We start from the raw sequence: 12988 nt of genomic DNA on the forward strand, positions 1-12988 counted from the left end.
GAAGGAAGCTCGCGGGGACTCACGTCGGTGGCTGGCTCGGGCAGGACTAACAGTGGGACTAACAGCGTCTTTGTGGTCTTCTTACCCCGCCAGAGGCTGGATGCTCCCTCTTTCCAGTCAGCTTTAGTTCCGGTGTACCCACTTTTTTTCTGTGTCCGTGTTGTTCATACCGTTTTGTTTTCTGTAATTCTGACGCTTTGACTTCTTGGGGCCTGGTTGGCCCTCCCAGGCTTAGGCGGCTCCCAGAGACAGCACAGCCCGGGCCTGGGGTGCACCTGCCAGCTGACCCGGAGCCCACCGGCTCAGTCCTTCTCTTGCTTGCAGGACCACTACCCTCCACCCTAGTCAGGCACCAGACCGCTCAGGACAGACCCCACCCCACAGCTCACTGAAACGATTCAGATTAGCCCATCCTAGACCTGCTTACACGTTCCCGTGGAAACCCGGATAAAGGCCTTTACCCAGCTTTTCCCTCACCCTGTGTCTCCTGGCCAGTCCTGTGGGGCCCTGTGGGGCATGGTGTCCCTTCTTTCGGGACACTTGGGCAGCGTATTAGCCCAGCTTTCCATCCCTATAACAAATGCCAGAGGTAATCAACTTATGAAGAGCGAAGGTTTATTTCGTTTCACAGTTTTGGAGGCGTTAGTCCATGTGATTCATTGGTTCCATTGTTTTGGGCCTGTGGCAGGAGCACATGGCTCACCTCATGGCCAGGGAGCCAACGACAGGAGGAGAAAGGGACTGGGGTTCCACTGTTCCCATCTAGGGCACTCCCCAGGGATCTAAAGACTTCCCACTAGAGCCCGCCTCTTAAAGGTTCCACCATCTCCCGTGAGCACCCGCTGAGGATCCAGCCTTTAACACGTGCGCTTTTGGAGGACACTCTGGATCTGGACTGTTGCAAGCTGCCATAACAAAATACCAGAGGTTGGCTGGGTGAAACACAGAAAGAGGTTAGGAGGCCCCCTGGTTTCTGGTGGGGTTTTCTCCCTGGCCTCAGACAGTTGACTTCTCACCTCATCCTCAGGTGGTGGAAAGAGGATGAGTAAACTCTCAGGTTATCTCTTCTTCTTCCTATGGGGTAACTAATCCCATCAGGTCAGGGCCCACCCTGATGCTCTTGGTTGACCTTTACTACCTCCTTATAGACTATTTCCAAATATAGTCATACTGGGAATTAGGGCTTCAGCATGTAGATTTGGAGGGGAGGGTGCCGAGACCCAATTCAGTCTGTACCAGGAACTGTGAGTAACCAACTCTCTTCCCACTAGTGATGGTCTCCTGAGCTATTGGCCTCACCATACCTGAATAATAAGAATAAAACTCACATCTTAAACCTATCTCCCCTTCTTTGGTGGGCGCGTGTGTGCGTGTGTGCGTGTGTGTGCGTGTGTGCGTGCTCTTGGAGAGAGACCAGCTGCTTCTGTGGCTGCAAGGAGAACTCATGTCTTCCCTAAGTCGGCCTGTCTGAAGTGGGTACGATCTCTGCCCACAGCCCTGGTTCTTAAACGTAGGTGCTCGTCATAATGCCAGGGGAGCTGTTGGTGGGACCGAGGCCGGGGCTAGGCCTTTGCTGATTCCACATAACAGAGAGGAGCCTGGGAATACGCAAATTTGCCCACCACTTTGCATAACAACAATTAAAGGAGCTTGAAGGAAATGCAGATTCCATGGCAGCAGCCCCAGAGATTCTGATTTTCAGGGTCTGACGAAGGCTAGGAATTGGGGATCAGAGGCCATACTCTGGCTACTCTTGAGGTACTTTGAAATCTTTTCACATCAGGAACGTGACTTCCATCCTGGGATCCTGAGCTTCCCGGATACAGAGAGGGCTCCCTTCCCCATTTCACTGGGGGAGAGAAAAAGACAACTGGCAGGGGCCTGTGTCCCGCTTGTCCTCCGCTCTGGTCCCCGGGGGCACTCCCTCTGGGCATGCTCAGTCCAGGGAGTAATCTACCCCCAGAAGCTGTGATTCAGCTCCTGGCTGTGTGGAGCTGTGTTTAAGATAAGGGCCAGATGCACGAGTGCCCTCCTGTGCACGCCCGGCCCTCAGGGCGAGCCTACCCATCGCGGTGCTGCTTCTGCCTGTTCCACTCCGGCCCAGCCGCCCCGAGACTCCTGCTTGTTCTGGCACGCCGTGCGCTGCTGGGTGCCAGAGAGAGGACCGTTCAGATCCAGCTGGAAACAGGAGGTCCTCAGGTGCTTGCAGGAGGTGGTCCCAGCCCATTAGCCCCTCAACTGGACTCTGGCTCTGGACACAGAGTCGGGTTCTGGTGGGACCACAGGTGCGGCCTCAGTGTCACCCTGCTGGGTGACAGCTGCACTACATCACTAGTAAGAGGTCAGCTTCTGCACAGGCAAGGTTGTGTCAGCCGGAGGGAACGTCCACCCTGCTCTCTTTTCTATTCTGGAGAACAGATCAGAGCGGAAAATCCTGGGCACCAAAGGCCCCACCAGACTCAGGGCGTGGGATCTGCCAGGACGGACCTCCTGCCTCCCCTGCGGGCTCTGCCAGGAGGTCACGGCAGGAAGGACATGGCATCCTGCTCTGGATGAAGCCCCTGCTTTAGAGGGGGCCCTGCCATGAGATGGACGTGTTCACTGCCATCAGGTCTCCCCAGAACCCCGTAGGGACAGGGCTGAGGCTTGCCATGGCCCAGGAGGCCGCTGGACCTCTCCGCCATTCATTTGTCCCAAGCTCTGCTGCAGGATTCTCTGAGTTGGATGAGCAGGGACAGGCAGAGGCGGAAGTCTTAGCCTTACCCAAGACTGCCTCTGCCAATCAAAAATGAATGTCCTGCTGCTCTCAACCGGTTCGGGGGTTTGAGAGAGTGACAGCCTGTCACCCTGGGTGCGTGGCACGTGACAAGCCTTACCATGCACACTCACCCTTGGGGATGTTCAAGGGCACGTTCTGACTCAGCAGGTCCAGGTGCGGCCTGGGGCGCGGGTCCCTAACCGGCTCCCAGGCCATGCCAGCAGCTGTTCCTCGGACCACACCGAGGGTGGACAGGCCCTAGAAACTGCCCAGACAGGAAGTCCTTTAACTAGCATCTACCCTGGGTCCTGGGGAGGTCTATGCTCGCTGAGTTAAGGCTGACTGAGGCCAGTCAGCAATGGGAGAATTAGCCAGTGCTGCCCGTATCCCCAGCCTTCAACCCAGGCCACATGCTGATGACTGCTACAGGGTCCCCTCATGAAAACACTGGTCATCAAAACTGCTGGCATCATGGAACCCCAGGAACCACAGAACACATAGAAGAACAGAGCATCATTTTCCAAAGACTACCATTTCCAAAAAATAACATCGGTTGAGCTAATTATCCTCTAATGAAAAGACACATCATCACTTAAAATCCCAAACCATTCTAGGCCAGGTGTAGTGGTGCACGCCTGTAATCCCAGCAACTCGGGAGGCTGAAGCAGGAGGATCACAAGTTTGAGGCCAGCCTCAGCAACTTAGTAAGGCCCTAAGCAACTTAGTGAGACCCTTTCTCAAAATAAAAAAATGAAAAGGGCTGGGGATGTGGCTCAGTGGTTAAACTCCCCTGTACCCAATCCAAAAACAAACAAACAAAATAACCCCTCCCAAACCATTTCCAATTCAGGTACCCTTCTGCCTTCCTATTTTTTGCTTGTGGAAATTGATAGGGTCTCAAGGAAAGCGGTGGACACGGTTAGATCACAACACCAAGCACTAAGAAGAGCAAACTCACAGTCCTGGGAGAAAGAACAGACAGGCGCAAACACCTGCCTCCCAGCTTCATGTCGAACCTCCCTTGTGTTTCAGATTCCACGCGTTTGCCGCGAGGACACGGTGTATGGAATGGCCAGCTTTCCCCACAGAGGCTGGTGACAGTGTGATCACCTGGGATTCAAGGAAACTGAAAGGAAAACTCCCTCCAGGTACCTGGAACCCCAAGGGAGCCATGTCGTTATCCTTCCCAACTCGGGTGATCTTCATAATCGGGAAATAAGGTCAAGGCAGGGACCCCTTTATCTTCTGCATATCTATGTGGCACGGGAGCAGAGTCGACAGATGTGAATGGCGGATTCCTCAGCCTGGCAACCAGGCCCACGTCTGTTGCCCGGGGAAATGACCTAAGTGATGTGTGTTGACTAACCTAGGAACCTTCTGGAGGCGGCCCTGGGCATGTGGTGATGGCGTAGTTCTAGGCAAATGAGAGTAACCACAGTTCTGAGGAGGTGTGCAGCGCTTGTGGGTCCAGAGTGTGGGATGGCCCTGCCTCTTGTGAGGGTGGAGGCTGCATAGGGGCCTTTATGGAGGCTGAATGAGCCTCCCTTTTCACTCAAGGAAGGAGGTCACAAAATCAGCAAGAAATAGGACTGTGATCTCAGAAAGACAAAAGATGGGAGTCTCTTTCGGGCTGATGAAATTGCAGAGTGCCCAAGACACCGAATAAATACTGCTGAGAAAAGCAGGGAAGCAGTCTCCCATCCGATCGTTAGATGATGCGGCCCGTGACCAGTTAGAAACCTAGGAAAGCCCACCCCGTCCTGTGCATCCTCAGACTCCTAGCTTTGCTATCTGGCAGGTCGCTCTTTGGGGCTAACCTGCAGCCTACAGTTCCCTGAAAGACTCCTGTTGACCTCAGGGTGTTGCAAAGGCTCTCGGGAGGGGGTGCGGGGACTGTAAGGAGGGGGCAGTTAGTTGCAGTACCAGCCACTTAACAGCAGGGGATCAGGACGGAAGCCTGTGTCTGAAACACAACTGTGCAGAAGCACCTTCTTGGTGCCCTCTGGGCAGAGCAGGGGCTTCCACAGAGCTGCTGGAGCTCTCCTGGAGGTAACTGCTCTGCCTGTGGAGGGGATGTCTCCAGAGAATGCCGGAGAGTGCTGAATCATAAGTTAGATGAACGCTAATCTGAGAAAAACTTAACACCAGATACCTACTGAAAGTCAAATGCAAGGCCAGTCCTTAGTGGGCGATGGCTCAGTGCAGGGAGAATGGACCACCAGCAGTCCCGCCTTGCCAGTTACGGTGAAGGGGCTTTGATTTTGCTCCATGGAGATCCCTTGGTGTCTTCATCTGTTTTCTGTTGCTATCACAGAATACCTGAGGTTGGGTAATTCCTAAAGAGCAGAGATTTATCTGGCTCACAGTGCTGGAGACTGGGAAGTTCAAGGGCATGGTGGAGGCATCTGGCAAAGGCATTCAGAAGCCAGAGAATAAGAGAGAGCTGGACCTGATTTTTTCTGTTTTCCTTTTTTGCATTGCTGGGGATCAAACCCAGGGCCTCGGACATGCTGAGCAAGTGCTTTACCACTGAGCTATATCCCCAGCCCCTGAACTTGCTTTTATAACAAATCTTCTCTCTCAATAACTGATCTATGCCCATGATAAAGACCTTAATCCATTCGTGAGGGCAGAATCCTTTGGACCTAATCGCCTCCCAACACTGTTGCCTTGGAGTTACGTTTCCAACACATGGATTCTGGGGGACACACTCAGACCTTAGATTCGGCCTCTGAGCTCCATGGAAACATGCCTAGCCTGCAGCGTCACCTTGTCCACGGCCATTACCTTCCCAGGCCTGGGAAGCATCACATTAAATCACAGAAAAAGACGCTTGTCTCAGAATGAGGTATTCGTCATGGCTTGCCACTCTAAATCCAGTGCAGCGATCCCGTGTTCTGGGTTTGGGGGCGGGAGAGTGTCAGATGCTCAATATGCGCTCTTGTCTCCTCCATCCGTCACAATGTCCCAGAAATGCCAACATTTCAAAGCCTGCTTCTCCCACTCAAAAACTGCCCAGGAAACTTGACAGACTCTGAAGGCCTGGAAAGTGTGTGGTTTCCCACTCCCCAGCAGCTCTGTAGAATTTTCCGGATCGTTGTCTCTCCCCGTTGCCACATCAGCTCTGACAAGCACTTATTGCTGTGGATTTCCCAGGCCACCCTCCAGTTCTGGCAGGGTGGTGGTGGGAGGTGGCTTCCTTAGGAGATCATTTCACCTCCATCGTATACAAACAGACGATCGAGTGAGGGGTTGGGGAAGCGTTGCTTAGAGAGCCCATTCAGCAATGGCAGAGAAATCTCCTGCTATCACTGACTTTTGGGATTCCAAATCATTGATTTTCAGAGCTTTTTACACCAATGTAAAAACAACAACAACAACAACAACAACAAAAGCAAAACACTCTAATCCAAATAAGAATAGTCTTCAAATTGTATTAAAATCTGTGTAACATGAAATTTATCACTGTGACTATTTCTGAGCATACTTTTCAATAGCTTAAAGCACATTCACCCTGGAACCATCCACCACCACCTAAATCCAGAACTCTTTCCACCTTCCCAAACTGGAGTTCTGTATCTGTTAAACCATGGCTTCCTATATCTTTTTTTTAAAATTATTTATTTGTTTTTAAATTTTTTACAGACTGTACCTTGATTCACTATACACAAATGGGGTACATCGTTTCGTCTCCATGGTTGTACACGATGTAGACTTATACCATTCATGCAATCATGCATGTACATAAGGGCAATGATGTCTGTCTCATTCCACCATCTTTCATAACCCCGCCCCTCTCATTTCTTTCTGCACAATCCAAAGTATAAAGAAACTGTGGTATATACACACAATGGAATATTATTCAGCCATAAAGAAGAATAATATGACATTTGCAGATAAATGGATGGAATTGGAGAATATCATGCTAAGTGAAATAAACCAATCCAAAAGCATTTTGCTCCCGAGACAATTATAGCTTTGTGTGAGTGTGTGTGTGTTTCCCCATTATAATTGCTACTACTTAGTGGGCGCCTGAGTAAATGTCGCTAGTCGGATCGCATGCATTATCTCATTTAAAAAATCACAACAGCATGGGTGGTGGCGGGGTGGCTGTTCTTCAAGCTTGTTCGCTTGTTTTGTTTTTGTTTTTATTTTCGGAGGGAAACGGCCTGGAACTAATTTGCAGCGATTACAGGGCTGATATGGGACAGAGTTGGAAGTCTGAACACAGGACTTTAGAACACTTTGCAGGCTTAGTATAGATGATTTGGAAAGTATGGAGACAGAGAAAAAGGTCCTCTCCACCCAAGGATTTTTGCTTTTGGATGTTTTGGTGTCTTTCCTCAGTCTTCTTGTTGTATACTTAAAAAATAATCAAAGCACAAATATCGTATGATACAACCTCAACATTACATTTCCTACTTAATATTCTGGCAAGTATCTTCCCATTTTACTATAAAACATCTGTAGTCAACATTAAAATACCTAATCCTTCATGAAAGTTTTATGTCATAATTTTGTCCATTATTTCTATTGAACTTTTTCATCATTATAAATGATATATCTTATTATTACAAATAATAATATTTTGTTATAAATAATGTGACATTTATCTTTTGTATGATGTACTTTCTCCTATATTTTAGTATTTTTTTCAAAAATAGATTTCTAGTAGTGAAAATATTCAGTAATTGCTCATTTTAATTTCAAAAAATGTGTTAAGATTATATAATTCACACCAACAGGATATAAAGAATACCCATTTGAGCATTAAATTAGTATCATGTTTCCATCAATCTTTCTTTGATGAAGAAATTAGTGTCAGTTGTTAGTGAGTAGTAATGGATGCTTTTTTATTTATTGACTTCTTTTGTACAAAATACCTGCTTGTTTATTGCCCATTTATCTGCTGGGGACTTGTGTTTATTATCATGTCATCTGAACTTTGTATATTAAAGACCTTAACTCTTTGGTGTAATATTTATTGATAATTTTTACTAGTTATGTTTCTTTTCATTTTAGCTATTTTTAATATGCTGCCTTAAAATTTGCACAGTAACTCCAATCTCTAAGTCCTATAGCTTCTTGTGATTCTTTTTCCTTCTTTTGATTTTTCTTTTTTTTTTTTTTTTTTTTTGGTACCAGGAATGATTGGTCCCAGGGACACTGAGCCACATCCCCAGCCATTTTTATTTTATTATTTATTTAAAGATATTTTTTGTAGTCATAGATGGACCCAATATCTTTATTTCATTTATTTATCTTTGGTGGTGCTGAGGATGGAACCCACTTGTTAGGCAAGCGCTCCACCACTGAGCCCCAGCCCCAGCCATTTTTATTTTTGATTTTGAAACAGGGTCTCGTTCAGTTGCTCAGGGCCTTGCGGAGTTGCTGAGGCTGGCGGGGAACTTGCAATCCTCCTGCCTCGGCCTCCCAAGCCGCTGGGATTACAGGTACGCACCCGGCTCCTTTTGACTCTTAGTAGCCTGAACTTAAAAACTAAAGCACAAATCTCCGGGCCCCATCTAGAGTCATTCTGAAGGACCATGTGACGTGAGGTGGATCTGAACTTAAGTATGTGGTGGCCGCCTTCCTGCCAGCCCTCCATCCTTCCTTTTCCGGCAGTTGTGTGTGGCTAGTGATGGGCTCGATCCTGGGCCATCTACTTGGTTACCTTTCTAAGTCAGGGCTAATCGTGACCTTTGACATTACTGTATCTTGCCATTGACTTTGTGTATTTGTGTACATGTATAGATGTGAAAAATTGTTTTGAGATTATCCAAATAACCCTTCATGGTGTACGTTGCTGGCCTGAACTTTCCAGGAGGAGCGCAGACCTGTGTTTGGGTTTTGTGCCGTTTTATCCAACACACGCTGTTTTTCTCCTGCCATCCACTGACATGTAAGCTTCTTGGGTTTTTCCTGCCTTTTGGTTTTTCTTTCCCTCCCTCCAGTATCAACCAGCCAGCTCCAGTGGTGCCATTTAAAGAGCAGACAGAAGACTGGGCTCTATCAGCGGATTGCTTTCTGTAGTGTTGCTGGCAAAGTAAAACCTTGAAAACACTGGAACAATGATCTTGCAACTGGAGATTTCAGAGGCTAAAACCATTCTCGGAAGTTCCTGAAGGACTTTGGACTGCTCCAGGCTAAATTTATAGAGGGTGGCTAAATTAGATAAATGCATTGCCACAAATTTCTATTTCATTTAATTTTGATGTTTAACAATTACAGCTTAGGAGATATGTGTATGAATCCGCATTTCTTAAAACAGTTTTGATAAATAAGGTTTGCAAATAAATTAATCATACATGGGCTTTTTACCAACTTTTAGAATGCACAGATCTTTGTTTTGTTTTGCAGTACTGGGGTTTGAACCCAGGGCCTCACGCATGCTAGGAAAGTGCTTTACCATTGAGCCGCATTCCCAGCCCTGTGGATCTTTGCCAAATATTAGGTCTTGTATTTTGGGGGTGATGCCTTACATCAACCTCTTCCCTTGAGAAAACAAAAAGTAGTTTTAGGCTGAGAGCAGTTGTGTCTTGTTTCTTGCTTCATTGCAAAGGCAAACATATCATAGAAAAGCATTTATTCTTGAATTTTTTACCTATACCCATTTTTAAAAAATATTTTTGTCTTAGTTGTAGGTGGACCCGATACCTTTACTTTTTATGTTTATGTGGAGCTGAGGATCGCAGGCTGGGCGAGCATCTACCACGGAGCCACCGCCCCAGCCCCACACCCAAATCTTATTGAATGCTATAGCAAAGATGAGTTCACAAAGAGTGAGTCCTCTGGCTTACAGTATAAAATCGTCACGTACCCTGTGCTTGCTTTGGGTGACTAGAGATGCATGAATTCCTTAGAGGACTTGCTCTCCAGATTTAACTTTTTCCTGTGTGTCTGAGTTTCTGGACTTTTCTGGTGGGGAGCCTTGTCCTGTGGTTTGACACAGGCCATGTTTTTGGCTTAGGGTGCGTCACATGTTAAGCTTTTCCTGCATCACCTCCTGGGAGATGGGGATCCCTGCGGAGGCTGGGAAGGAGCCCGCACCGTCCCAAGCCCCTGTCCCCCGCTGTCTGCGAACTTCCGAGGGAGGAGGCACACCTGAGCCCTGGCCCCCGGGGTGCTCTGCCTGCACCGCGTGACTGGTTCCCCCACTCAGTCTGGAAGGAAACCCAGCTCCCCTCTCCCTCCCACGGCCGCCCCTCTGGCTCTCCAGGAGGTGTGACTTTACCAGCTGCCGCCAACTGGAGGCAGGCCACGTCCTGGCCCGGCCCGGCCACTGCTGCCTGCTCTTTCTGAAGCCTCCACCTCCTCTTCTCAGCAGCAAAACGCGCCTGGAGGCCTCCCTCCATCCCTAACAACACGTGTCTGGGGTTCGGGGTGCCTTGAGCTCTCGGACCTACTGGTTTTCAACAATTCAGAAAAATTCCAGCCCTTTTTGTTGTTTTGTGGATCACAGGTCTGCCAGCCAGCCGTGGCCTGATTATGTAGGGCGGCCAGGTCTGCAGCTCCGCTGCCTGGGCGTGTGCTTGCTGCGGTGAGTAGCGTCCACACGGAGCGGGGCCAGCCCTGCAGCCGCGCCTGACACTCACTACATCTCGTGCCCACGTTCAGCACCGATGGGCCGGGCCGTCCACTCCACTCAGACTGAGATGGCCGGGGAGCGGATACTGGGCCAACGACCCCACAAACTATCCCGCTGGGTCGAGCCTGGGGGATCCTGGTTTTGGCCGGAAGGCAGTGTTTGCTAGAAAGTCAATCGACTTTGGAATCAGACCTGACTTCAACTCCTAGTTTCTTCATTCTCCAATTGTGCGACCGTAGGCAGGTGAGCTCACCTTTCTGAGCCATGTTTCCTTGTGTTATAAACGTGGGGATGATATAATGTCACCGGAGGACTTCTCGGAAAGGACCTCGACGCAGGACAAGTGGGCTCCTGGGTGTTCATGACGCAGCCACATGGACGTGGCAGACACACGTTGAAGGGAGGAGAAGAGGAGAGAGGGCAGCCCGTTGGTCGGGGTATGAGTACTTAGGGAGGGACAGTAGCCAGGGAGGAGCCAGCTCTTCTGTGCTTGCACATCGCCCACACCATGTCACTTTTGAAGGCAAGGACAAAGGCCAAGGACTAGGGCCAGCGCCAGGGCCAGGACGCGGGTGTGGACATGGGCTGGTTTGCTCATGCATTTCCTGCATTCATGGGGCATCTCTCTTGAGACTCGGTATATCTTCCTTTTTCTGTATCCCTCGAATCCCATCCCAATAAGGTCCCTCGCAAGGGTTGTTGGGAGAATGAGCTCATGACGCCCGTGGAGAGGTTCAGCCCCCAGAGGGCACTCGATGGATATGGTTTCCTTTTTCCTCCCTGAAAACCCAAACAGGCTTTTGATCATAGACCTTGGTTCTCAAAAGTGAAATAATCCTAAAGGACAAGGTTGCCTTGATCATGGTCATGACATTAACCAGTTTATCTGCAAATATAATGATGGATGGGAGTGGGAATTTGGAACCAGGAAGCGAATATGAGATGGCTAAACTGTGGCCTGGTGGGATTCAGGTCAAGGTGGATAATTGGGGTCAGCCGCTGGGGCCGTGAAGGAAATGGGGAGCACCTGTCCTACTTAACATGATAGAGTTCTCTGGGCGGCCTTCCCGATGGCTTCCACTGCTTCTCTCTTGTAAGACTCAGCTCAGCAAGGGGCTCGACTGCTACAAGGATATTTATAAATTGAACATGATAATTTTCAAATTCTTGTAGGGATGGATTGTTCTGGATGCGTCTGGGCTTGCTGCTGCTTTGGAAGGAACTTTGGCAGCTATACTGTCTCGGGCTGCAATCCGAATCCCCCCCGCCTGGCAGCTGCTGGGGTGGTGGAGGGAGGCTTGTGAGCCCGGAGCAGGGTCTGTTTGGTGGTGTGGGTGCTCTTTCTCAGAAAGGAAAAAGGCTTCAGGTCTCTTGGGTTTGGAGAAGACTTCATCTTTTTTCAAAATTTGTTCTTTTTAGCTATACATGACAGTAGAGTATGTTTTGACATATCATACATGCCGTGGAGTTTCACTGGTCATATATTCATAATGAACTAGGAAAGTGATGTCCAGTTCATTCTACTGCCTTTCCTAATCCCATCCCTTCTACCTTCCCTTCATACCCTTTCTCTAATCCAATGAACTTCTATTCTTCCCTCTTCCCAGTGTATTGTGTGTCAGCATCCGCATATCAGAGAAAACATTCAGCCTTTGTTTTCTGGGGGACTGGCTTATTTCACTTAGCATGATAATCTCCAGATCCATCCATTTACTGGCAAATGCCATAATTTCATTCTTCTTCATGACTGAGTAATATTCCATTGTGTATAGATACCACATTTTCCTTATCCATTCATCCATTGAAGGGCACCTAGGTTGGTTCCATAGCTCCGCTATTGTGAATTGAGCTGTTATAAACATTGACGTGACTGCGTCACTCTAGTATGCCAATTTTAAGTCCTTTGGGTATATGACAAGGAGTGGGATAGCTGGGTCAAATGGTGGTTCTATTCCTAGTTTTCTGAGGAATCTCCACACTGCTTTCCAGAGTGGCTGCACCAATCTGCAGTCCCACCAGCCGTGTAGGGGTGAATCTTTTCCCATATTGTTACTTGTCTTCCTGATAAGTGCCACTCTGGAGCAGGCTTCATCTTTTATTTTGGGTCCCTCTTCCTGTTTTAGCCTCAAAAAAATGTAATTAAACTGAAATAGTACAGATTTATAAAAGTATATTAGACTAAAATTTTTCACTGGGGTCTGTCATGAAATAAAAGTGAATGATTTTGGCATTCATATAGCTCCTCAGACTTAAGGAATCAACGAAGCTGACAGTAGACTTGTGTGAACTGACGGTGGGCTTGTGTGGGCTGGTCCACAATGTCAGGCTCTTTGCCCTTGAAAATCTAAGGAGCCGAGTGGTGGCAAACACCTGTCATCCCAGCTGCTCAGGAGGCTGAGGCAGGAGGATCACAAGTTGGAGGCCAGCCTTAGCAATTTAGCAAGGCCCTAAGCAACTTAGTGAGACCCTGTCTCTAAATAAAAAATAAAAAAGACTGGGGAGGTGGCTCAGGGCCCCCACTTCAAGCCAGAGCATCAGAACTTACCCTTGCCATGGTAGGGGGGGAGACAAACAGTTGGGGCATAATTTCAGTTCACATGGTTCCATAGTTGCCACCACAGCTCAGAACACTGGTGGTTCCA

At 48.5% G+C, this 12988-nt stretch overlaps 1 protein-coding gene across 1 annotated transcript in view; it reads left to right on the plus strand.

Moving 5' to 3' along the window:
* Positions 1 to 12988, plus strand: part of VWA3B (von Willebrand factor A domain containing 3B) — a 190908-nt gene that overhangs the window by 30238 nt on the left and 147682 nt on the right. The window contains 1 exon segment of the mRNA XM_079109530.1: positions 3791 to 3906. Within this exon segment, the coding sequence (XP_078965656.1) occupies positions 3791 to 3906 (116 nt within the window).

This window comes from Sciurus vulgaris (genome assembly GCF_902686455.1).
Source record: "Sciurus vulgaris genome assembly, chromosome: 14".
NCBI lineage: Eukaryota > Metazoa > Chordata > Mammalia > Rodentia > Sciuridae > Sciurus > Sciurus vulgaris.